Here is a 26,463-nt window from a genome sequence, read left to right on the forward strand (position 1 = left end):
AGTGTCTCACCCACTGGGCTGAACCAGCGCCTCCTAGGTAGCAGGCCTGTGCACTCAATGTCAGCATGGTGCTTGACCGAAATTACCTTTGCCGAGCTCGGCGTGGCGAAAGCGGCGCCGTCAAAATCACCGCGGCTTACTCGGGAACGTCCCCATTAGCTTCTATGGCGGTCGGGCCAGGTAACATGACGTCACGGATCGAAGCGCACCGGCCTTGCGCTATCTAGGAGCCGTTGACCAACCGTCTCAACGCGCTCGCTTGACCGCGAGTTGTTCATGACTCGAAGGGTCGCTCAGCGGCGTTCAATTGGACATCAATGCTTTCGCATTCACAGCTCATAAGAAGTGATTGGGTGTACTCGAGCTTTTTTTTAAACATTCTAATTAATTTAATTTAATTGTTCGAATCCGCTAGCGCAACTTCTATAGTGCAATCCAAGCGTAATAATGAGGTTGTGGGTTCGGGTCCCACTCGTGGCGAGTTGTTTCTTCGCCCAATCTCCCTCTAGCTTAACATTTCTACGCTTCAATTAAGAACTACAGATAAATAATATGTTTTGTGTATTATCTAATGGCTACATATGATTGCGATCAACGAAAATCGAGCCCCTAGGTTCCCCTCTTCTTGTTCCAAGACTTGTTTAGTTATTCTCCGATTAATCAGGTCTTTTGTATGCAAAATTGGCCAACGTTAGCTGGAGACACACTCCGACATTTCCGCATCTTCTCGCGCGTGCCTGCGTCTGTGTGTGTGTGCGTGTGTGTGTGAGAGAGACGAATGCCGGGCGTCGCGCTAAACGTTAGTTGAGTTAAATCTACTTTCTTTTTCTTTATTTTGCACCAAATCGTTGGAACCACATTTTGAATGCATAAATATAAGCGTATATATTTTGGGTGATGCTGCATAACACCTTAGGACAGCCGTGTCCAACAGTAAGAGCCCACGACAGCCTTAGTTGTAGATAGTGTGCAAAGAAAGAAAACAGCAAGGAAGGAGCAAGTTGCCTTGCCCATCGTAACATTCGCGAGAATAAGGCGCGCAGACCGAAATGAGGAAGACGAGTTTCGCAGTGCCGCAAGGAAACTGAGGCAGAGCAGCATAAAACTGGAAACACATACAGCAAGCTCAAGCCCGACAATCGAACGTCCGCAGTATCACCAGTTTGCCTGGGTCGTGCATGCGCAGGTGATGGCGGCCGTCGTCTGCTCGTGGTTCGCACGGCGTGCTGAGCACGCGCAGATGGACAACAGTACGCTACTCAGTACGGTCTTCGAAGACGTACAGCGCGTGTACAAAGCAACTTCCCTAAGGCAGGTGCATATTGTTGCGCAAGAAATGTGGGACAGCAGAAAACTGCAATCTGCCTACTGCGTCAAACATGTCGGGCTTGTGCGTGAAAAACAAGTAACGACCAGCGTCGTACGAGCATTATATAATGCGCGTGACATATGCGCCCCCCCCCCTCCTCCACTCCCGAATACCATCGTTTCTTTTTAAAAAAAATTGTGCCGTGCAATGTGTCAAAAGGGAGAAAAAATAACAGTGAGTCAAGCCACACGAGGGGGAAACTTACACTTGTCGTTGGCGACTTGATCGGGCAGAGTGACCGGCTGCGGATGACGCACGTCGGCCATTGTCGCTGTCGGGCACCGAAGACGGCTCGTCGGATTTCCTTCCGGACCACCGATATTACGCTCGCCCCGGGCTCGCGCTGCTGCCCGACTGCCTCCTCCGCCACCTCTCGCGCCGCGAGTGAAATCGCATCGAAGCTGACATGCAAGAAAGAAAGGAAGGCGATGCCGGCAGAGGGAACATTACCTCGAGCGCGGAACTTTCGCCTCTCCTCGGCCAAGACACCTCGGGCTAAGTGATATACGCGTATTTACACCGTGATCCCGGTGAGGCTAACGCGCAATATGTGTACCCGCTGGCAGCGGTGTTTTGGGGTGTAACGCCCTGGACATGTCCTTTACTACATCGTCACAGGCCAGCCTGAGAACATACAGTCACCAAAGGGACCTTGCAGGGTCTCTCAAAGCCGCGAGTGAAAAGCACCTGGGCTCCTGGTGAGGGTTTCCTGGAGTTACTTTGGAAAATGCGGACGCCAAGACACTCCATCAAAAGGTGGCCTCTATACAGAGAACCTTAAATTCAGCATTTGTTTCGGGGGAAGTCACACGGGCTGCTTTTGGCGTGAATGTGTTCTACGGCATTTGCGATTTGGCGAGAGAGATTTGAACATACAGGCGGATACTTGAGCAATGGTCGCTGATGAATCACCACGATAAATAAGCAGTGATCATTTCAAGCTCCTCATAGATCACCTCATGCAGATCGCTGCGAACACGATTCGACGATTTTATGCAATTAAACACCCGAGATAAGCTCAGATTAACTTACGGACTTATCTCTACGACCATACATGAACTGCACAAATTTTAGACAATATTTTTAGAAAAACGGCAGTTTATTGACAAAAACAAGACACTCCGATCTCGTAGTGAAGTTAAAACATGGAAAGCCAATCACATGAACCAGATAAACGGTAAAAAAAAGAAAGAAAAAATCAACTTATACATTTTTTTCGCCACTAGCTGCCTGCTACAACAGTCGCCAATAGCACAGAACATGATCACAAAGAGTAGGCTGTTCAAAACAAACACACAACATGAAAGGAAGTAGGGCAGGATGGCCCTTACGATCGCATTACAGTCTGCGCGCTAGAAACAAGTGATAGTGTTTTGCGATAGCCTGCCAGACATCAGACTATAATATTGTCCCCGCTCACTGATAGCGCCCTGAATACAACAACTTGCAAACAATCGGTAGCGCCTGTGATCATGTCATTTAAGACGCGGGAGTGCTCATCAAATCACGATCGTACGAATGCGTAAAATGCACGCGCACACTTCCGGCAGAAATTTTATCGTTTCCCGCTACTTCTGCACATAAATTGTTCAATAAAGCGACGACAAATATGTGTTGGTGTGAAAGCTCTATTACATTTTAATACCAAGTGAACGCGAAGGCTTTGCCATTTGAAAGAATGTTATGGGTGGAGAAACAACGAAGCAATAGCAACCGATATAGGAAATGCACGAGCAGCTGGTATACGGAGGCGTTTTCCGTTTCTTTTCCCTCGTAACCTTTACACACATGTGCGCATAGTTTACACGGTAAGCCCAGAAGCTTCCTTTCTTTTTTCTCATTTGCTGAGGAAGCACGTGCTCGCGAAGTGATAGCAAACAAATGGTAAATTTGTTCAGTCCCTCGCGCAGGCTTCGCTCTTGTCTGTACGTCTGCCCGCGGCTCTAGGCACGCGCGCGCAACACGAGGTCTACGGCGCGAAGCACGAACCGCAGGGAATCCTGAACCAGCTGCTGAATGGCCTCAAATTGTGACAGTTACGCAAGGCCTGACTGCTGAGGTCAGCAAGCCTGCATGACACACACGCTCGCCAGTTAAGCTTGGGCTGAGGAATTATGCTATCGAACGGCAGAGCGCTGCACTGCGCGCTGCCGACATTTAGATATTCGTGTTCGCAAAAAAAAATCTTTTTCTTTTTTGGTCGGCATGAAGATACGGATCTCGTAGCTTCATCTTGATGTCGCGACATGTCAAAGTGCGAATAAAATTCGCGACGGACAGGGGCCAAGAGGTGAGCGGAATGAGTGTGCCCCGCTCCCAGCGGTACTGCTAAGCGTGCGAAGAAGCTCGGACGAGGCAGGCACGAGGAGACCCCGCGCAAATGCCGGCCGCGGGTGAACAATGCTGCCTGCAAGCGACGGCAGAGGAGACAATGACATACCCGAGCATCGGCGCGCGTCCGCCGCCGCTGGCTGCGCCGCTGTGATAGCCGTGCACCGCCGACCTGCCAAGTCCCGGCGCAGCGATCGCGCGCACGGCCCGGGCAGTCGTCGTCGCTGCAACGCTGCGGCGCTGTGTAGAGAACTACCTTGCCGGCAGGGGGAATTCTTCGCGGCGGACGATAAGATAGCGTGTTTTCGGTGAACCTCGCGCAACGGTGGCGATAATGCGCGAGGGAGCAGCCGGCGGGCGTTCCCCGGCGGCGAGCAATTTACGAGCTTTGCCCACTCCGTGTTCTTTAATACAGGTCCGCGGAGTGAGCAAAGCTCTGGAGCGACTCCCTATAGCGAGCAAGTCGTTCAAAGAAACGGTCCAGTATAGAGAGCCGATCACAGGCGAGGAGTGGCGCGGATTTTTCGCGCCTGGCTATAGGCGCGGGGTGGCCAGAGCGCAAGCATGCTGCCACCCACTAGCCAAACTCGAGCGTACATTGTACGTCGGTGGGGCACGCACACAGCACAATGCGTATGCAGGGGCGCCAGAATGCGGTGCACAGCCTTGGCCCCATGTTCACATTAGCGTCTTCGCCTGAGTTAGCTGATACAGTGACAGCGTGCATATACGTCGGTTGTTTAAAAGAATGTGCCGTGCAAGGACAGAATCAACGTGCACTACAACACGGACCTTTAGTAAGATTGCAATTCTTTTAATGAGGTTATTGATAACAAAAGACAGAACGAGAGAGAGAGAGACGGTATGATATGAAGTCATTTCCTGGTGATGAAAGTTTTGGTTCGAGAGCAAAATGATAGCAACTACAACAACAGGGAGAGGACTACGTACTTACGAATATCAATAGAATCTCTTGTAGCGCTCGTAAAAAGAAGGGCTCAGGAATTGCAGAATCCAAAGAAAATAGAGCGTCGACATCATCACCAACATGATCCACTTGAGTGTGTGGAACAGGTCCATGCTGCACACATTTTCAGCGTAAAGAACGTGACTGCGCGTGTTTCCTTCGGTTCTTTAAGTGAGTAGCAACCTAGGCGCTCAAGGTTACTGCTAAACGTTATTATTTCAGGTTTATTAAAATGAAGATCTAAACGTCGGCAGCTCAGGTTTATCTTTATTGTTTCAGTGTTTATCCAGGAAGTATTAAATACAGTGGCAAGATCGAAGGAGAAACTGTATGAAAAAAACGTGCAACTTAAGCTGCTGGGCTAGACATTGTATTCTAGAGCAAATTTCACGGGTTGAATAGCATTACCGTGAGATTGTACAGTTTCCAATAATTCCCAGCGACTGTACAATAATTATCCTTCGTGAACGGTGCACAATTGAGTAGAGTTTGGCTGTTGGATTTGCTATGGCTAACTTATTCTCACTATAGCTCTACGCTCACTTCTTTATAGAGTGGTAGAAACAGCTACAGTCTGGATCGTTCAACCAAACGGAAGTGAAGATATTCAGTGCGATATGTCAATTTTACGTGACAATCGGCAGCGTGATAGGAATAATTAAGAACAATATTATGAATCGGAATATACAACCATGTAAGAGTACAACTGACCTGGAAAAGGATAATTGGTCGCGAAGTTTGCGCACGTAATCGGGTTACCGAATAGTATGAGCGGAAACTGCACCGACCATTCTGCGCGGCGCCCGACCGCACGTCTGGGTCAACGTAGGAAAGACCACCGCCGGCGACATCGACAGGTGCGTGCCTTCTGCGGCGACTCTATATGCGAGCCCTTATAGCGTCTCGGAGGAAGCCGGACAAGAGGGTCGTTCGAAGGCATCGGGAAGGTTTCGGGCTGCTAAGACTACAGTGGCTGCCGCTAAGCCGTCTTCGATCGCGCAGCGCGACCGTGCGCATACACAGGCGCAACGCGTGTATTATTACGTCGAGCACGCTTCCTCCAGTGCACGTGGCGACGACCTCAGCCAGAAACAGAAAAGAAAAGAGATTGCAAACTGGCGACGACGAATAGAATCTGCGTGCGGCATTTGTCAAAAGAAACGCCGCAGATGACTTTTGGACTTCTTGTTGGCCTTCTTTTGAGCGTCTGCATGGGTCTAAAGGTGCCTACTTGAGAAGGAACTAAACTCGTGCTTGCCTTGCTCTTCAGAGTTTTATGGCGTCAAGAGTTCCATGGGCCCAACACAACGCAGGCACGACTTGGCAACGCTTATAGCAGCTTCTTGTCTTTTGAGAAAGCGTGCACCGTGATATGGTATATACGGGCTGTATACGAGGTGCCCTAATAGCGGAAGGCTGATTTCTGGTTATACTAACTAATCTGGCCTCATTTACATGCGCCAAAACTACAGCTCTAGAATATCGTCATGCATGCGATTGCCAGAGCTCCACCTCGCCGCGGGGCGTATACCGCTGCACATGACTGACTACGTGTCTTCCGTAAGACGGACACCTTCCACAAAGTCTGAAGACTGCCGTGACTTTACCAGATCGTGCGTTCTCTCCAGGAAGTTTCGGTGTCACATTAGACACGCCTTCTAATTGCACACTGGGCGCGAGCCCGTGAGTTTCAACCACGAACTTCGAAAATACCGAGACACGTAACAAAGAGAGAAACACATTCGTGTGAGTGGTGTAGAGATAAAACAAAAATAATACAAAACAAGCAAAGGCAGGCACGCCTGATCATAATAACACCCACTTTGATATACTTTACACACAAAGAAGGGCAGAATAGAAAAATGTGAGAGAAAACGAGACGAAAGCGCGAGCACGTGTGTGAAGAAGAAACCGCAAAGTCGAAGTCACTCGCACAAACCTGTCGAGCTCATAAAACATAGTAGTGCTTCATACACCTGGTGAGCTGATGAGCGGCAAAGTCGATGTTTGGGTATGGCCTCCACAGTCAGCAATCGGATGTGTAAGCGCCCCAATGCAACGAGGAACAGGGACACTGGAGTAAGAGATGGTCACTGGCATCTTCGCAACCGCAGACGTTAGTCAGCTGGCTCCGGGTATTTTCTTTTAGCGCTGACTAAGCTCCCTGCGTTGTCTGAACGATCCGAGTAGCAGTAACTACCTTGCGTAGGCCGTGCATGAAGGAAGGAAAAGCATCACCTGAGCATCATTCGATGCTGAGGTGAAGTTACGTATATTAACGCATGATGCCCTACGTAGGACAGTAACTAATGTGTTTAATTTTATGGTTTTGTCAAAGTTTATGACAACGTTGTGCTTAATATGATGGTTTTGTTAAAGTGTACAACCATGTGAACAAAACGTGTGTGCCTCTGCTGTTGTCTTTGCCAGTATGGGGGCGAAGGACTCCCTCAAGCCATCCTTGAATGGCTTTTCCCTTCGCCTCCCATCACATGTATATGTGATAAACCAATAAAGAATCAATCAATTAATCAAACGAAGTGCGTGAGGTACGTGGTGACAACGAGAATGAGCGGAAGCGAAGATGAGAGGAACGACTTTATTTGGTTGCGACCTCTTAGAAGCAGCCTTAGTGCAAGACAACGTTGACGGTGCAGGTAAATGTAACCTTTACTGTCAAGATGTGTTTCAATTGTTAATGCGATTTTATGGAAGCCGCAAAAGAAAGCCCGTCAGTATACACGATATGCACGCCCGCCCTTTCTTCATTACATGAATATATAGCAAACTTCATTCGGCAAAGCAACGAAAACAAAGCTAACGTATCGAAGCTTCAGCAAATCATGTCTCTGGAGCTTGTCTACAGAAGTGTAATAGCTCTCCCGCTGTCAAGCATGCACGAAACACGAAGCAGAACAATGTAAACTTTTGAATGCAACGCGCGGTTTGTTTCGTCCCAAACCAACACACATGGACACTATATAAGAGAAACCGTGGTGGACGACAAGGGTGGTGATGTGGTCTTGTTGGTACACTTTGACTAAAGGTTCTTGAGACCAGGGAAACACGAGGACAAAAGAAGACCCATTGGACGCACAGGCGCTACCAACAGCAATGATCTTTAGTAACTTCGCCGTGTTGAACAAAACTATCTTCAGTGGACGACGTCACAGATCATGTGAATGAGTTTGCCATCAAACCTCCCCCCCCCCCCCCCCAAAAAAAAAGGAACCGTCGCCACCCTTGTCGACTGTACAGTTCTCGTTCAGTGGGCCCTGTCTTATGTTTTCCAAGTCCTTAGCCGAGCAATCACCTTCATTGACACCGCAGTTTGCAGGGCACGGTCTTTAAGACATAAAAAAAAAGATAAAGAAGGAAAGAAAAAGAATGGCTAATAGAGTATAGCAATAAGACTAATAAAACGCCACCTGATGGTTTTCTTGCGCTACATTGCCAGGATTGTGGGTGTGAACCCCTTTTCGATGAAACAGTTATCGTAGGCAGAAACAAATGTGAAGTCACTCACCTAATAATTGAAGACGAGCAAATTCACTATTTCGGTGACGCATGTATCATAAAACTTCCCTAGCCTTGGCTGACACAGGATTGAATTTCCTGCGCAGACCATGACAGTTTGTCTTTTCTGAGCTCTTTGGGTGCTCTGCTGTTTTTCCCCTTTTTTTGGCTTTTGATTGTAAAATGAATCACGCGATTTGTGACGTCGTCCACTGAAGGTAGTTTTGTTGGGTTCGGCGAAGGAGGGGAATTAAAGAGCACTGTCGTTAATAGTGCCTCTAGTTAATCGTGCGCCATCTAGTGGAACTGCCGAGAAGTCCGCGCGTGGCCTTCCATACGAGAAGCGTGGCGCAGCGGTGCCTGCGAAGACTGAGTATTGTTCCCTAGTTTGCCGCACGCTAAGTGGCACATACTCAGTGATCCAAGCAGTGGCGTAGCTAGGTCGTCTGGCACCCGGGGCCCATAGGTCGTCTGTCACCCCCCTCTCCGGGTGTAGCCGGCGGAAAGTGGGGTGCCTTCAGACGTATATGAACCCCCCCCCCCCCTCACTGGCCCCTTGCACCCGGGGCCCACGGCCCCCCGGCCGCCCCTGTTGCTACGCCACTGGATCCAAGTTGGTCAGAGGTGCAATGAAGAGCGGCACATATACGCAGTGCATTCATGGCACAACATCGCTAAAGCGTTGGCATGAAAGGCGTCCATTGAAAGGCAGCGCATACCCAGTACAGCTGCGCCGCAACTGCACTGGGAATGAAGCTGCTTCAAACGGCCGTGTTCAGAATGTGCTCTGCTGGAAACAGCGCATCGGCCCTAGGCCAAGGATCTGTTGCAACGCCTACCGTTACCGGTAATTACAAGATTGTCCTTCCTCGTATGCAATCGGGAAACACCGTTCTCAACTCCGTGTGCCTATACGTGGACTTCGTTGGTCGGCCATACCGCGCCCCGGATTTTTGTAATGTCCTGCGCTCGGTGCTGGACACCAAGGACATTCTCGGAGCAGACCAGTATTAGATGACCCATTTATGGCTCGTCACCTGCGCCAGCAGCCTTTCCAAGCTCGTCGATAAAGGTGAGCTCCTAGTCAAATCAAATCAGTTTATTTCCCAGAAAGAAAATATTCTGGAGAGGTTCATTGGCTAAAAGCTGCTATGGATAGCTTGACTAGGCCAATGAACCCTTTACAAGGCAGTTGGGACTACAACAAGAATAACTAAAAAGTATAATACCTAATATTGTCACGAGGTAGTGACGTTAAAGGGACACTAAAGGTTACCAGAAACTCAAGTTAAAGTGGTAGAGCAATGTTCTAGAACGTCTAAGGCGTCAATATAATCGCGAACAGAGCTTTAGTAACCGAGAAATTGAGGTAAATGCACGACACGATTTGAGACCCTCCAGCGACATTCCGGTACTAGCCCGATGACGAAAGCACTCCTCATAATTTGTGTTACTAATACTCAACTACTCGTATTAAAAATATCATTTCATTCGATTATAAGACGGAAAAAAATGCTACTTGTCTACGTCTATTCGATTCTAAGAAAAAATAACATTTTGACGTTACCCTTCAGTAATATGGGTGTTCGAAAGGTTTCGTTTTCGCTCGACTCTGCGCGCTCGACTCTGCGCCGCGCACGCTTTGGAGTTTCAGTAGTTTGGTTATCGCGTCGTGCTGTGAGGGTTCTGCTGGCTCGCGAAACTTTCATTTGGAACAAGCAGCGAGAATGCCACGTCCATGTGATGTCGTGGGAAGCCCTCGTTGCTTTCCCGCTCCGGAGAGCCGGTGTCGAGGCCGCCGTCGTAGTACGCAACGACGCCGGCAGCGCGAGCCCTCAGCAGCAGGTCGCGCTCGTCAGTGCTCAAATCGCTGAGCCCACCATCGCGAGCCAATCTGTCGGTGTCAGGTTCCATTGCTACGAGCGTCGAACTTTGCGTCATAGAATGATGTACCAGCTTATGGGCGTCTTGCGCTGGAGTTTGAGGTATAGTATCGGCGCCTCGTGGCGGTGCGGGAAACGACATCTGGATCGTACCAGCTTGGGTCGTATTGAGCCCTGGCTGTGGCGAAGCGCGTTTCTAGCCCGAGTTTTGCGTCGATTCGCACTTTTTTATGCCCTGTTGCGAGTGCGAAAAGGCTCGTCACTTCTCACAGACCACGCCGACCACGCTGCGAGCTCGCCGCAGTCTATAGTTTAACGAAAACGGACTCTCCGTGTGCCGTGGGACGTAATGCTGGGAGCAGAAGGAATCGGTGATGCCGATCCGGAGAGACCTAGCCCAGCCTCGAAAAGGCGTCACCGTCATTACTTCTGCGTCGTGGGCTGCCATGAACAAGAAGGCCTGAATCCCAACATCAGATTCTGCCGTTTTCCTTCAAGGCCTCACGAAGTGGAGCGCCGAGCGCGCTGCATAGCTGCAGTTCGTCGCGCTGAGTAAGCGAAACTTCGTGCCATGCTGATTGCTTCGCCTGTCTTGAAGCTTGCTTGATTATCTGCGTTCGAAATTTAGGTCTTTTGCACCTACAGTCCCGACAGCAGACCGACATAGCAGCAGGCATGGCTGGTAATTCACGATTCGAGACCCGGCCATAGCAACAATTAACAATTCGACCGATGCGAAGTGGCGAAGTGTGTGCAAATGAGCACAAATGGTCTGGCTCATTCGATGACAATTCACCACTCCACTACGAGCAGCACAGGTTAAGAGAGTTAAATGCGCTCATCCTTGATCTCAAGCCAGCACGTTGAGGCAGCGCAGCAAGGCAGTATTGATTGCAGCACATCGATGTTCGAGCGCTGTCATTAAAAGCTACATCAAGCGAGCAGCGCACAAGCTCGCGCTACAGCGCGATTCGCACTTACGTGCGAGCTCATATCCATTGCATCAGTTTAGCGGCATGCAGTCAACAAAGGTTGCAGGAGGCCCGCCGTTTGGCGGCATGTCCGAAGACCGCTGCCGTCGCGGCGCGTACGATCGTGCGCTCGAGCAGTTCGTACATCGCGGCGCGTACTGTCGTGTGCTCGAGCAATTCCGTACACATGATGTCTGCTTATCGCTGCTGTGGATTCATTTATAGCACGCATTTCCTCGCGTTTGTGCGCCTGAATCTAGTAGCTAGCGTGCAAACCTTACCTGCAGTTCCACTTCGTACGCGACTCGCTTCACTTTCGATTGACACCATGCTAAAACTTCGCCGCCTAATTCTTGAACGGCGTACACGTATTCGGCACTGCATAATTTCTTGCCTTTACGCAGCGTGCCACCCCTGAAAAAATCTTCGGCGCCCGATATACGCAGCAGGCCGTGCTACAACACAACCGAAAGTGGCGGGTCCATATTGTAAACGTGCTTTCCGAAGCAGACGACCGAGCTTGGCATCGCTACTATAGATTAGGTACGACCCATTTTAGTACAGATGGTGCTTTTTATCACCTTTCTCGCAGCGCTCCTGGGCAATGCAAGAGCCTCATGGCCGCGCGTTTCTCCTTTCGCTAGCCACCATACTCCCGCTTTTGCTCTGCTGTCGGCTCTGTCTTGGCTCTGTTTCTGGCCGCGCGTTTGCGTTTTGCGCAGAAAAGCCGTAGCGCCGTCTGCGGACGCCGTTCTACTCACCGATGGCGCAACGTCACTATGAGACCATGATGTCAGTACTCCTCGATCGGAGGGCGGGTGATTTGAACTGCGCTAGAGGTACGCGGACGCTTCAGAACGCATTTTTTCTTAAAATAAGTCTCTCCTTGGCACGAAACAAGCGTTTCGAGGTTTCTGGGATGGTATTTCAACAGTCCACGTTGACTTAATAGTAACCTTTAGTGTCCTTTTAAAGAACACATTAGCAATAATGTGAAAGACAAAACCAACTTTTATTGGGCGAACCTGTGCCCACAAAAACAGGCTACACTTAAAGCACACGACAGCGGCAAACACAGTCGGCGATCGTCGAAAACCTCATCAGCGGGTGGGACACCCCAGGGCTCAGTTCTTTCCCCTACTCTATTCAATATCGCGCTCGAAGGACTCCCCCGGCTACTCGACCAGATCCCTGATGTCGCCCACGCTATTTATGCGGACAACATTACTATCTGGTCGACACGGGGTTCCGATAGAGCCATCCAGGACCGACTGCAGCAAGCAGTCGATACAGTTTCCGAGTATGCGAGAAAAGGCGGCTTAAGATGTGCTCCGGAAAAGTCGGAGCTCATAATCATTCGCCCCCGGAGCCGTTCCTCTACTCCCCCTATCACTGTGCACGTGGATGGCACACCGATACCGCAGGTTAATCGTGCTCGTATCCTCGGCCTACACGTCCAAGCGGATGGCAGGTCAAACTACACTGTTTCCCTTCTATCCAGACAGATTGAGCAAATTCCCATTATCCGGAGGGTCTCCAACAGGCGCTCGGGCCTTCGAGAAGAGGACCTGCTGCGCTTGGTGGAGGCATGCGTGATCAGCCGCCTTACATACCATCTCCCATTTCAGCGGTTGACCCAAGCGGAACAACTTTGCATAGACGCAATGATTCGCAAAGCGACGAAGCTGGCCCATGGCCTCCCGAACTACACTTCCACACACCGTCTCCTTAACTTGGGGACACATAACACACTAGGCGAGCTGCTAGTGGCACATTGGGTCAGCCATCGCCAGCGCCTCCTACTCACTCCTACTGGCCGCCATCTTCTCACACGGCTAGGATACTCTGTCCCACCCCTTGAGTCTGAAACCCGTCCAACGACCTTGTCGTCAGCGATACGCCAAGCACTAAATATTCATCCATTGCCACGTAATATGCACCCCGAGCATGACAAAGGGCGGCGCAAAGCCCGTGTACGGTACATTGGCCGCATGCTTGCAAACATCCCGGAAACACATACTTTATACACGGACACATCACGCACTCAAGAGGGCTATACCTCGGTAGTTTTGGATGGCACCGAATGCCCGAGAGACTCTGCTGCAATGCGCGGAACAAATGCCGCTTACGGAGAAATTCTCGGTGTTGCTCTTGCAATTCGATACGCCATCCATGTTCCTGAGGAAGTGTATATATTGACGGACTCGCAACAGGCATGCCGGGCGTTCCTATCAGGACATGGCATCCCGAGAGCGGCGCACCAAATTCTCAAACAAATCCCGCAAAATACACCAACCACACCTCCCCGCATCCACTTATACCTGTGTCACACGGGCACATTTGGAAGGCCTTCCAGTCGACGGCCTTCGAAACGCCACAACTCTATCGACTCAAAGGAGTTGTCGCGCTGCTACACGGCACTTTTGAAAGGCCGTTGAGTGGTTCAGGCGTTTCTCACAAAATTGTGTGGCGCTGAGGATCTTTATTTTCGTTTTCAAGACACGAAAAGTTAAACAACATTAAAACCTCTTAATAGCCCTATAATTTCTTTTGTTTGTTTCTACACAAACATTTGTTTATACATCGCCATACATATATGTTTAGTTTTCAAGTTGTTGAGTAGCGAAACTGCGGCAACGCTTGCGCCGCTCGATGCGGCCGCCGTTTTGGTGTGTGTTCGCACATGTCAAGTGGCAAAAATACTTTATCGAATAATTAATAACACTCATATATAGTATTTTTAGAGCATTTTGGTTTGATGTTTTTTTTCTAACCGTGAGTACGAGCACACTGTGAACGAGAGGGCATGTACGCGCTGTTTCCGCTTCCGTTGCTCAAAGGCCGTCGAGATTTCGATAGAGTTGTAACGTGCTCCGTTGACTCGATAGACTATTGACTCGACGGCCTTCGAAACGGCCCGTGTGGCAGCTCGAATTTGACCTTTGAGTCAACTGACTATCGGTTGGAAGGCCTTCCAAACGCCCGTGTGACACGGGTATTACTCTGGACCCTTCGTCATACCTCGCTGGCGGGTAACGAACGCGCACATGCGGTTGCCCGAGAAATTTCCCTCCGGGCGACTCGGCGTGGTGAGGCGACTAGTTCAGAGTGGGGGGATCCCTTGCTCCGTTACAAAGACATACTCCGTCATTATACACGCATTCGTCGCACCCACGCCGCATCACCGTCGTCCTTCTCGCGGGAGGAAGCAGTGGCATTACGCCAGTTACAAACCGCAACTTTTCCAAATCTTCTGCAGCAGAACTGATAGTTGGGCGAGTTGGTACGAATTCATAGTAAAATATTTTTGCGCGCACAATTGACAAGGACACAGTTAAGGGGGACACACGAGCGCTCGCGTGTCCTCCTTCACTGTGTCCTTGTCAATGGTGCGCGCAAAAATATTTTACTATGAATTTTCCAAATTTTGTCTCTCTCAATAAATTCTACCCACACTCTTATGCAGATCGTTGCCCTGGCTGTGGCAGCTCGCCCAGAATCTTCCACGTCACGATTGAGTGCACTGCAAACCTCTTTCCTCCCTTGCCAACTCTCCTTTACCCACTAAGCAACAAAGAGCTGTGGGACGATGCCCGCCGTGACGGACCTCCCGAGGTCCTCCGAGCTGTGATACAACGGGCTCGAAACATCGTCGGAATCATCTTAGGGACCCTGGACTGAGGGTTCCTCCCACACTGCGTTCGCCATTCAAATATTATTAATAAAGATGTTTTGCTCTCTCTCATCAGCGGGTCAAGCGCGTCGGCTTTTATACATCAGTCGTCGAATGTTCCAGAGTAATCGCTGGGACCCGCGCGTCTTCCACAATGTTCTAAACTATTCGCGTAGCACGTACATGCAATCAGATTACACAAGGTTCAGTGACATACTGCGAATGGAACCATCGATAACATTCCGGAAACTTCCGACACAGGCGGGCGCGTCCTGCGCCCTGCGATAACATTTGTTGGGCGGTGAAACGTGGTTGCCCGACAAAGATAAAGTACACGTGTCAATAGCCCCTCTTAAAAAGCACCGACCCGATGCTGCGAACAAACGAAAGTAATAAACAAAAACACCCGTAGCAATTAAAGAAACAACAAAATAAGGAAGTTCGTCAGCGTGCGTAAAAGGGCTTAAGACGCACCATGTAGACCACTTCACTGAAGATCGTGCGCGGCGCGGCTGTGAATGCGAAATGCCGTCTGGCACGACCTCATAGTCCAGCTCGCCAATACGTCGGATGATCTTGTAGGGTCCGAAATAGCGTCGCAATAGTTTCTCACTCAGTACTCGTCGGCGTATCGGGGTCCAAACCCAAACACGTTCGCCGGGCTGGTACTCGACGTAGCGTCGTCGGAGGTTGTAGTATCGGCTGTCGGTACGCTGCTGGTTCTTGATCCATAGGCAAGTGAGCTGTCGGGCTTCTTCAGGGCTCTGGAGATAGGTGGCGACATCGAGATTGTCTTCATCGGTGCCGTGCGGCAGCATGGCTTCGAGAGTCGTCGTTGGGTTCCCGCCGTAAACCAGCTTGAACGGCGTGATCTGTGTTGTTTCTTGCACCGCCGTGTTGTAAGCAAAGGTTACGTACGGCAGGACCGCGTCCCATGTCTTGTGCTCAACACGACGTACAGTCGCGGACAGAATATTTAGGACCATGAAATCTAAGAAAAAGCTGAATATCTCCGCAACCTCACAACGCAATCTGGTATTTGCATTTTGGACCTCGACTAGAATATGCTAACAACGTTGTCGTGGGCAGTTTTACTGGTTACTGCTACAGGCTGCTCGGGAATTTAACGTTTTCGGAGATCCCGTGGTCCATTTTATTCTGTCCGCGACTGTACATTGCTAGCATGTCGGTGACGGTCTTGTTCAGGCGCTCCGTGAGACTATTCGTCTACGGGTGGTAGGCAGTTGTCATCCTGTGGCTTGTCTGGCTATATTGCAGAATGGCTTCTGTGAGCTCTGCTGTAAAGGCCGTTCCTATGTCGGTGATGACTTCCGGGGCACCATGCTGCAGCAGGATGTCCTCGACGAAAAAATTCGCCACTTCAGCTGCGCTGCCTTTGAGTGGAGCTTTAGTTCCAGCGAAGCGGGTGAGATAGTCCGTCGTCACGACGATCCACTTATTTTTGTATGTTGACATCGGAAACGGTCCCAATAAATATATCCCGATCTGCTGAAATGCTCGGCGAGGAGGTTCGAGTGGCTGTAGTAACCCTGCTGGCCTTTTCGGTGGTGTCTTCATTCGCTGACAGTCTCAGCAAGCCTTGACGTAATGGGCGACGTCGGCTCTCAGACGCGGCCAGTAATACCTTTCCTGTATCCTCGCTAGCATCCGGGAGAATGCGAGGTGCCCAACGGTCGGATTGTCATGTAGGGCGTGTAGTACTTCTGAACGCAGCGCTGACGGAACAATAAGAGGGTAGTTGGCGCGGACTGGTGAGAAGTTATTCACGAGCAGGCTGTTTTGTAGCGTGAACGAAGACAATCCACGCTTAAATGCCCTAGGGACAACGTCGGTGTTCCGTGCCATATACTCGACGTGGCCCTTTAGCTCCGGGTCTGCTGGTTGTTGTTTAGTGAAGTCTTCCGCGCTTATTATTCCGAGGAAGGCGTCGTCGTCCTCGTCGTCTTGCGGCGGGGGATCGATGGGGGCGCATGAGAGGCAGTCGGCGTCAAAGTGTTTTCGTCCGGACTTGTAGATTACTGTGACGTCATATTCTTCCAGTCTGATGCTCCACCGCGCCAGCCGTCCTGAAGGGTCCTTTAAATTAGCTAGCTAACACAACGCGTGATGGTCGCTGACGACTTTGAATGACCTGCCATATAGGTAAGGGCGGAATTTTGCTGTAGCCCAAATGATGGCGAGGCATTCGTTTTCAGTCGTAGAATAATTGCCTTCCGCTTTTGACAGCGACCGGCTAGCATAAGATATCACCTGTTCAAGTCCGTCTTTCACCTGGACTAGGACGGCACCGAGGCCTAGGCTACTGGCGTCAGTGTGGATTTCGGTATCGGCGTCCTCGTCGAAGTGCGCAAGTACCGGCGGCGCCTGCATGCGTCGTTTGAGTTCTTGAAATGCGTCGGCCTGCGGCGTTTCCCACTCAACATCAGATTTGGTTAGGTGTGTCAGCGGCTCAGCTATGCGTGAAAAGTCCCTAACAAAGCGCCTGTAGGAGGCACACATGCCAAGGAATCTACGCACTGCCTTCTTGTCGATGGGCTGCGGGAACTTTGTGATGGCAGCTGTCTTCTGCGGGTCGGGGCGTACTCCAGATTTGCTGATGACGTGGCCTAGGAACAGAAGCTCATCGTAAACGAAGCGGCACTTTTCTGGCTTCAGAGTGAGCCCTGATGACTTGATGCCTTCTAATACTGTCGCAAGCCGCCTAAGGTGATCGTCGAAATTTTCGGCGAAGACGACGACGTCATCCAAATAAACAAGACAGGTCTACCACTTCAACCCTGCTAACACCGTGTCCATGACGCGCTGGAACGTTGCAGGCGCCGAGCACAGTCCGTATGGCCTGACCTTGAACTCGTAGAGGCCGTCTGGCGTGATGAAGGCGGTCTTTTCGCGACCTCTCTCGTCGATTTCTATTTGCCAGTAGCCAGACTTGAGATCCATCGACGAGAAATATTTAGCGTTGCAGAGCCGGTCCAATGCGTCGTCTATCCGTGGGAAAGGGTGTACGTCCTTCTTTGTGATCTTGTGAAGTGGACGGTAATCGACGCAGAAACGTAGGGTTCCGTCCTTTTTCTTCACCAGGACTACAGGAGATGCCCACGGGCTTTTCGACGGCTGGATGATGCCGTCGCGCAGCACTTCGTCTGCTTGTTGCCTAATAGCTTCACGTTCTTGCGTTGAAACTCGGTAAGGGCTCTGTCAAAGTGGTCGAGGGCACTCTTCGGTTATTATGCGATGATTTGCGACTGGTGTTTGTCGAATCCTCGATGACGTCGAAAAGCAGCCTTTGTATCGTCGGAGAAGACTTCTGAGCTGTTGCTGCTTACTCATGGGGAGACTTGGATTTATGTCGAAGTCTGGGTTGGGAACTATGGTCGTCGGGGTAGATGCGGCAGAATCCGAGAGGACAAACGCATTGCTGATTTCCAAAATTTCCTCGATGTATGGATCGTCGTGCCCTTGTTGATGTGCTTGAACTCTTGGCTAAAGTTTGTCAGCAACACTTTCGTTTTTCCTCCATGCAGTCGAGCGATCCCTCTTGCGATGCAAATTTCACGGTCGAGTAGTAGACGTTGGTTATCCTCGATGACGCCTTCTACGTCAGCGGGTGTTACGGTGCTGACAGAAATAATAATGCTGGAGCGCGGCGGGATGCTCACTTGATCTTTGAGCAGACTCAAGGCGTGACGACTACGAGAGTTCTCCGACGGTATCGCTTGATCTTCCGACAGCGTTATCGACTTCGACATCAGGTGTCGATGATTGCGCCGTGTTGGTTCAGGAAGTCCATACCTACAATGACATCTCGTGAACACTGTTGGAGGATAACGAAGGTGGCTGGGTAAATCCGGTCATGAACGGTAACTCTTGCCGTGCAGATTCCAGTCGGCGTTATTAGGTGTCCAGTCCAGTCGGCGTATTATGTGTCCAGCTGTCCGAATGTGGGGGCCTTCCCATGCAGTCTTAACTTTCTTCAACTGAGCGGCAATCGGTCCACTTATGACGGAGTAATCGGCTCCTGTGTCTACTATGGCGGTTACTGTGTGGCCGTCAAGAAGCACGTCGAGGTCGGTGGTTATTTGTCTTGCGTTACAGTTAGGTCTTGGCGTCGGATCACGGCTGCGTCGCGTTGACCTGTGGCTGGTACGTGGCGTGGTCAGGTCGTCTTTCAGCGGCGTATTCCTTGCTTCCAGACTTCGTCGAGACGGCGGTGTGTCGTTGTTATGTCGTCGAGGTAGTCTCTTCGGCGTCTTCGTCCGCGGCGGAGGATCTTCGTCAGTTCGACGAAGAGCAACCGCACCTCCATCGATTGCTGATTTTAGTTTTCTGGATATGGGCTCGCAGACCGGCGCCAGGCTTGGCCAGTGTATGGTCGTCGTTGCGGCGACAGGTAGCGGCCTGGTGAACGCGAACGAGACGGTCGTCGAGGGTTCCACTGAGTAGCAGCGAGGTAGTCGGCGATATCGCGAGGTCGTTCGCCAAGTTGTGGTCGCGGTGCGTTAACGGCGAATCCTCAGAGGCCCATCTCCCGGTATGGGCATCGACGGTAGATGTGCCCGGCTTCTCCGCAGTAATAGCAAAGCGGATGGTGGTCGGGGGCTCGCCAAACGTCAGTTTTCCTTGGAATCGTGCGTGAGACGATGGGTTGGCGTGCTGGTGGCAGAGGTGGTGGTGAACAACGGAACTGCGTCGTTACTGGGTCCTGTCGTGGGCGCCAAGAGGGAACGTTTCGGCGGGCTACAGCGACGTACGGCATCGCTTGCGGCTGAGGCTGCTGTGAATCAGGGGCTACTCGGAGTTGTCGTTGGAGCTTCTCACGTACGATGTCGGCAATCGAAGCCACTTGAGGCTGTGATGAAAGGAACAGCTTCTGTAGCTCCTCCTGCACGACCGCTCGGATAGTCTCGCGCAGGTCGTCGGTGGCCAGTGACTGAATTCCGGCGTAGTTTGTTGAGTTCATGCGGTGGTTGAATTGCCGGTTCCGCATTTCCAGTGTCTTCTCGATGCTAGTGGCCTCGCGAAGAAATTCGTCGACGGTCTTCGGTGGGCTTCGTACCATTCCAGCGAAAAGTTCCTCCTTCACACCATGCATGAGTAGGCGGACTTTCTTCTCCTCGGACGTTTCCGGGTCGGCGTGGCGGAATAGACGGCTCATTTCCTCCGTGAAGATTGCGGTGGTCTCATTAGGCAGCTGCACACGGGTTTCTAGTAGTGCTTGGGCTCGTTCTCGGCGTACGACGCTTGTGAATGCCTGCAGGAAGCCGCTTTGGAACAGGTCCCACGTCGTTAAGGCGGCTTCCCAGTTCTCGAACCGCGTCCTGGCGGCGTCTTCCAATGCGAAAAAGACATGTCGAAGTTTGTCGTCGCTGTTCCAGATGTTAAATGCAGCTACCCTCTCACACGTCTCAAGCCAGGTTTCCGGGTCCTCGAATGTTGAACCGCGGAACGTCAGAGGCTCCCTGGCCTGCTGCAGCACGATGGGGTACGCTGGGGCTGCCATTGGGGTTGACTGGGCGATGATCTTCCTGGTCGTCTCAGGCAAACGTATGTGCTCTGGGGGCAGTCCTTGCAGCCTGCGGCTACCTCGCTGGTTCTTGGCGACGTTGGTGTTGTCTTCCGCGTTCGGGCTTGGGTCACGGCTTTGTGGGACCGTCCGGTACATGAACCCAGAGCACCTCCACCAGATGTCACGTGGTAGTGACGTTAAAGAACACAATATCAATACTGTGAAAAACAAAACTAACTTTTACAGGGCGAACCTGTGCCCAGAAAAACAGGCTACACTTAAAGTACAGCGATATAGCGGCGAACACAGCCGGCGATCGTCGAAAATCTCATCAGTGGGTCAAGCGCGTCGGCTTTTATACATCAGTCGTCGAATGTTCGAGAGCAATCGCTGGGACCCGCGCGTCTTCCACAATGTTCTACACTATTCGCGTTGCGCATACATTCAATCAGATTACACAAGGTTCGGCTACATACTCCGAATGGAACCATCGATAACATTCCAGAAACTTCCGATACATGCGGGCGAGTCCTGCGCCCTGCGATAACATTTGTTGGGCGGTGAAACGTGGTCACCTGACAAAGATAGACAAGTACACGTGTCTAGATCATAAAATAAAGTAATTAAATTTTTTTACCATTTCCTAATACGAATACACGAAATAAAAGAAAAAAAAATTACTTATGTCAGTAAATCATATGCAATTACATATCGTTGGGAAAAAAAGGCATTGGCACCAGAAAATACACAGTAAAAGGTGAGATACAACCATAAAGGGAACCACGCTTGAAAAGAACGAAATATCAAAGAAATAATATATAATTTCGATTTTGTTGCGATGTGTTTCTGTTACTTTATTTATTTTTTATTTATTTACAGCATACTGCAGACCCTAAATGGGTCCTAGCAGGAGGGGCAAAACAAGAAGAGAATGACAGTAACAACTGCAAAAAGCACAGCAAAAAATCATTGCTGTAAAGAATATATAAACAATGACACATAGCAGGAACAGAAAACAATAACTCTGCAACTTTCAATAGGTAATTTTGTCAACGGCATCAATACTGGTTAGTAGATCAGCCGGGAGTAACTTCCATTGAGTCATTGTGCGCGGAAAGAAAGAGTATTTAAAAACATTGACTCTAGCGATGTACGGTGTTAAGGATTCCACGTGATGATTTCTTGTTGGGCGTGTTGTGGTGGACTTAATTATAAAGTCCGACAGGTACAAGCAGAAAGAAGATAAAGATAATTTTTTTAATGTCTCATGAGAGCAGAATTATTTCATATTTACAAAAAAGAACCGCGGTTCTTTTAGCGAGCAGTTGCTTACATGGCTGTATTTATTGAGAATCACTGGCAAATTGTATTGCAGCATTTAGAATTTGTAATTATTGCGAAATCATTGAACAAGCCAGATATCAGTGCTTCTTGTTCGTAAGGTAACGTCTCTGGTAGTTAGACGTGCAGTATTTTTAATAAATTGTTTAAAAGAATCGGAATACAAGTAACAGGATCGCAGAATGCGCAAAACATACATGTTTTCTACTTTAATAATATTATAATCCCGACACGCAAGTTGCGTTGACGAGAGGTAATCTAGATTAGTTACATGCCTTATGAATTTCTTCTGTCACGTTTGAAGTTCTAATATGTTAGCTTTTGTCGTGGTAGCCCACACCAAACTGCAGCAATTTATGTGAGACAAAAAAAGGGCGTGGTATATTTGTAGTTTCACCTTCGTGGGTAAGATAAATCGACAACAAGCTATTACACTAACTATATACTAGAGGCTCTTTTACAAATATTAACGATGTATTGGTTCCAGCTGAGGTTTGAAGAAAATGTGTCACCTAAAATTTTATGCACATCGACGAAAGGAATATCTTCACCGGCATAAACTAAAGAGCGTGTTGATTTGATTTTTTTTTATTTTTTGCTCGGTAATACAACCGCTTTTGTCTTCAATGGATTAATTTTTATCATGTTTTCGGTAGACCAGATGAAGAGCTTGTCTAATAATGTACTGCACCAAAACATTTATTCATTTACATCAGTCCCTGAGAAAAGCACGCTTGTATCATCTGCATATATAACAAAGCTAACACTGGGGTCAATATTGACAATGTCGTTGCAATAAACAACAGTGGACCCAGTACACTTCCCAGGGGAACACCACTTAGCACAGGTAGGTAGGTACGATGACTTTTGATTGCCGAATCGAACGCATTGCTGTTCTGTAAGTATGATCTTACCAGGGCAAGCGCCGTACCGCGAATCTCGTACAAATGTAATTTAAGTAGTGAAATGTTATGATTAATGCAATCAGAAAAACAACAAAAACCACCTAACGTGAAAAAGTTTTCTTCAATATTCTGCAGAATAATTTCTTTAAGTGTTAACAACGGTGTCTCCGTTGACCTTCCTTTCAGAAAACCAAACTGACAATCGGTTATTATGCTGCTGGAGTAAAAAAAGATTAGATATGCGGGAATAAATAATTTTTTTCAATCCTTTTGAAATTACAGGAATAATAGGTATAGGTGTATAATTAGGCACCTGGTTACTGTCTCCACCCTTGAGCAACGCGGTTAGCCTATTTTTTTTTTCATATCTTCTGGAAACATTCCCGACTCAAGTATCAAATTAAATATGTGACTCAAGGCTGGAGTGATAAATTCTAAGACATATTTTATTAGTCATATTTTAATCTTGTTAATCTCTAGCGCCTAACTGTTCCTTTAGGTTAATAAATGTCGTGTAACTTTACTGTGCATCTGTTGGTGCGAGAAAAATGCTATCAGGGTATTTATTTTCTGTTGTATTTATGACTGAGTCTGCCAATGAATATGTGCTTCCTGATATGCCACTATTCACAAAATCATTGTTCAGGTGATCTGTAAGCTCTTTGCCAGAAAGTTCAAGAGTGTCAACGGAGATTTTTGCCGGTGTGACGTCCCGCTTTCCACGACCAAGAACATCATTAATTAATCGCCATACCACGTCAGGTGACTGACTTGCACTTTCAGCAAACATTTTCGCGTAATAAGCTGTCTTAGCTTGCTTGAGTTTCCGATTAAACTTGTTCCGAATTTTTTAAAACTCTGTCAGATCAGTCGGTACTCTTGAACTCGTTCAGGAATATGTTATGAAGTTTATTCTTGAACCGTATCATAATAGCGAGAGATGGTGTGACCCATAGTTTCCGTATTCTTTTTGATAATTTCACTTGCTTGAACGGAAAATATCTGGTGTACAATTATAGCAATAAATGCTTATACACTTCATTCGCATTAGTTATGTTAAAAAGACTAGTCATATTTGCTAATGTCCTTAAAAGATACTATACCTTCGTTTGATATAGATTGAATCATGTACGGTTCTCGAGAAGTATCCTTAGCTTTTATCTTGTGGGAATAACACATAAATACTGGACAATGATCACTTACATTTGATGCTATTGTTCCACATTGAAATACACTGGCTTCGATGTTTGTTATCAGTAGATCAAGGCACAAGACAAAAGATGTGACACTTGTAGCTGTGGAAATAATTCATAAATCCAGCACAGTTCAGCATGTTTCTAAAATCGGTGGTGATGACATTGTTATTCATGATATTGATATTAAAATCTCCACCAGACGCAAGTGTAAAATTATTAGACGATACATTATACAAGAATTGGTCAAAAAAGTTTAGAAATCTCAAGATATTGTCATCTGGGGGCCGATACACAACAAATATTATGTCTGAATTATGTCTGAGCGTCAAAACTTCATAATCATTACATGTGATACAAAAATCTGATACTAAGTTACACTTGCATTGCTTAACGCCACCACCACGCCTATTTGAATGGCGAAAAACGTATCATATCCAGCAAAATTTAGCCGGCAACTTGCACCGTCATGCCAAGTCTCAGCCATCATGATGACTTGAAACTTGAATTGAAAATCGTTTAGCAAGTAGTCTATAACGTCACGCTTATCTTCTGCAGAACGAGCATTTAGGTGCAACACCGTTGCAAACGATTTCTTTCGAAGTCTGACAAACTTAGGTAATACGAACTCGTGGTATTGCAGTCTAATAATTTGTTGGACTGCCAGTGAGCCTTCACGCACTTTAATTTATCTTTGAAAGAGAAATTTCATGGTAAATTTGAATGACAGTGGAAAGTTCACTCTGCCTTGCGAAAATTTTACCATTCGCTGTCCAGACAGACTTCCATTTGTGCTCATGTTTCTTTTTTATTGCCATGCCAAGCAATCTTTTCAGTGTCGGGCAAATGTGCTCATTGATGTAAATTGGTACCGAAAGATCCATTCCTACGTCTTTGTTAGTCGAGTCTTCTTTGCTTTCCTCACTTGCGTCGCGCTTCGCTCTTTATTTTAATTGTACAATGAGGTTTGATCGGTCAGGGTTTCGCGAAGGCACCCGATGACATCATTCTATGCCTGTTTCTTTAATTGACTCATCAATGGCACTTCCAATCATTGATAGGATATATGGTACACTTTCATTTTCTTGTCTAGCAATACCCTGAATTTCTAGGTTGACATTTCGCGAGTACTGCTCAGCAAGTACAAGTCTCCTTTCCAAATCAGCACTTCTAGTCTACAAGGCTGTACACTTCGTTCGAAGTAACTCATTTTGTTTTTCTTGTTCGGCATTTGCCAAGACTGCAGCGCTTAACTTTTGCTTCAGTTCCTCAAATGTTTGATGAGCAAATTCAATGCTGCTAGCCACATTCCGCTGCTCAGTTCGCAGCTATCGTATTTCAGTACGAAGGTCGCGTTCTAGCATGTCTTTATACTTTACAAGCTCTTGCTTGTATTCCGCGCGTAGTTCTTCCTTAAGCTTTAAAACTTCTTTTGTCATGGTTCAAACAACGACACATTTTGTACTTCTGTTACGAAAAATTATAACTTCACAACTTGGAAGCGATGACGACAAAGCAAGAAAAAATAATAAAAAGAAAACATACAATTTTGTTCAAACACTAACCTGCAGCAAAAGGGCAACAAGGATTAGGTGATTAGGTGATATCGTAGTGTCGTCGTCGCCACTGCCAAGTGAAACAAGCCGTAGTTGACGTCCCCTCTTATGGATGCCTCCAATATCCCGTGATGCTGCAGTGCTGCCGGAACAGCCGACAGTAGCACCTCCTGGTCGCAGTCTTGCTCGGCTAGTCGAATACGTAAGCACGTGCGATGATCTGCGTTGATTTGGGTGCAAAGTACAGCCGCGCAGAAGCAGCGATCTGCAGCAAAAGGGCAACAAGGATTAGGTGATATCGAAGTGGCGTCGTCGCCACTGCCAAGTGAAACAAGCCGTAGTTGACGTCCACTCTTATGGATGCCTCCAACACCCGTGATGCTGCAGTGCTGCCGGAACAGCCGACAGTAGCACCTCCTGGTCGCAGTTTGGCTCGGCTAGCCGAACACGTAGGCACGTGCTATGATCTGCGCTGATTTCGGTCTGAAGTGTCTTGTCGTCGATCCAGAAAGCCGGGACATAAAAATGAAGCTTCTTAGGCTTCCTCCTCACCTGGATTAGAAACGTATTGTTGAGGCATTGGAACCGTATGGCACGGTGCAGTCCATAAGCAGAGAAATGTGGCGTTGTGAAGGCATGAAGAGTTGGCAGATGACGAATCACGATGTAGAGATTACGCTCAAAGAAGGCGTCTCTACCAGTTCCCTTCCTCACCTTATGACAAACTTCGGACGTCAATGCCTAACTTTGATTCCTGGACGACCTCCGTTGTGTCTTCGATGCAACAGGGTAGGGCACATAAGACGACAGTGTAAAACACCACGATGCGCGAAGTGCCACCGTTACGGTCATCACACAGAGGCATGCGTTGGCACGTATGCTGACAAGCTTCGTGGTAGTCGACGAGTGGACGATGACACCATCGTTAACCACCTCCTAGATGTAAGTGATGCAGTAGATGCTTCTGGCGAAGCGCCTGCTGCAGACTACCTGGCTGAGGAAGTGCAAGTATCGCCAGCTGCGGACAAAGCTACAGCAGACGCTATTGAAGAACATACTGTGACCAACTGTGAAAAGGACCTTTGTGCCACGTGGGCCGAATCACCACCTTTTCGGGACCAGCTTCATCCTGCCGAGGATACCGAAATGGCTGAGACGTCCAAGAAGCGTCCAGCACCGGTGGACGATTTGGAGAACTCTCGGAAAAAGCCCAGGGTCGTCGTGGCGAAGG

General features: G+C 48.7%; 1 protein-coding gene across 4 annotated transcripts in view; it reads right to left on the reverse strand.

The window, feature by feature from the left end:
* The window catches only part of LOC135920467 (inaD-like protein), an 81,426-nt gene extending 56,048 nt beyond the window's left edge, over positions 1-25,378 (reverse strand). For 2 of the 4 annotated variants that reach the window (XM_065454718.2, XM_065454715.2), the window contains exons 1-2: positions 25,242-25,378; positions 1,575-1,770 (exon numbers count right to left, since the gene is read on the reverse strand). In XM_065454718.2, coding sequence (XP_065310790.1) covers positions 1,575-1,635 — 61 coding nt within the window. In that variant the 5' untranslated portion in view covers positions 1,636-1,770; positions 25,242-25,378. Of the gene's footprint in view, positions 1-1,574; positions 1,771-3,809; positions 3,939-25,241 lie in introns of those variants that run through there. The other 2 variants (XM_065454716.2, XM_065454717.1) reach the window with 2 other exon arrangements.
* Between the last annotated feature and the right edge of the window lie 1,085 nt (positions 25,379-26,463).

The sequence above is a fragment of the Dermacentor albipictus genome, chromosome 1 (assembly GCF_038994185.2).
Source record: "Dermacentor albipictus isolate Rhodes 1998 colony chromosome 1, USDA_Dalb.pri_finalv2, whole genome shotgun sequence".
Taxonomy (NCBI): Eukaryota; Metazoa; Arthropoda; class Arachnida; order Ixodida; family Ixodidae; genus Dermacentor; species Dermacentor albipictus.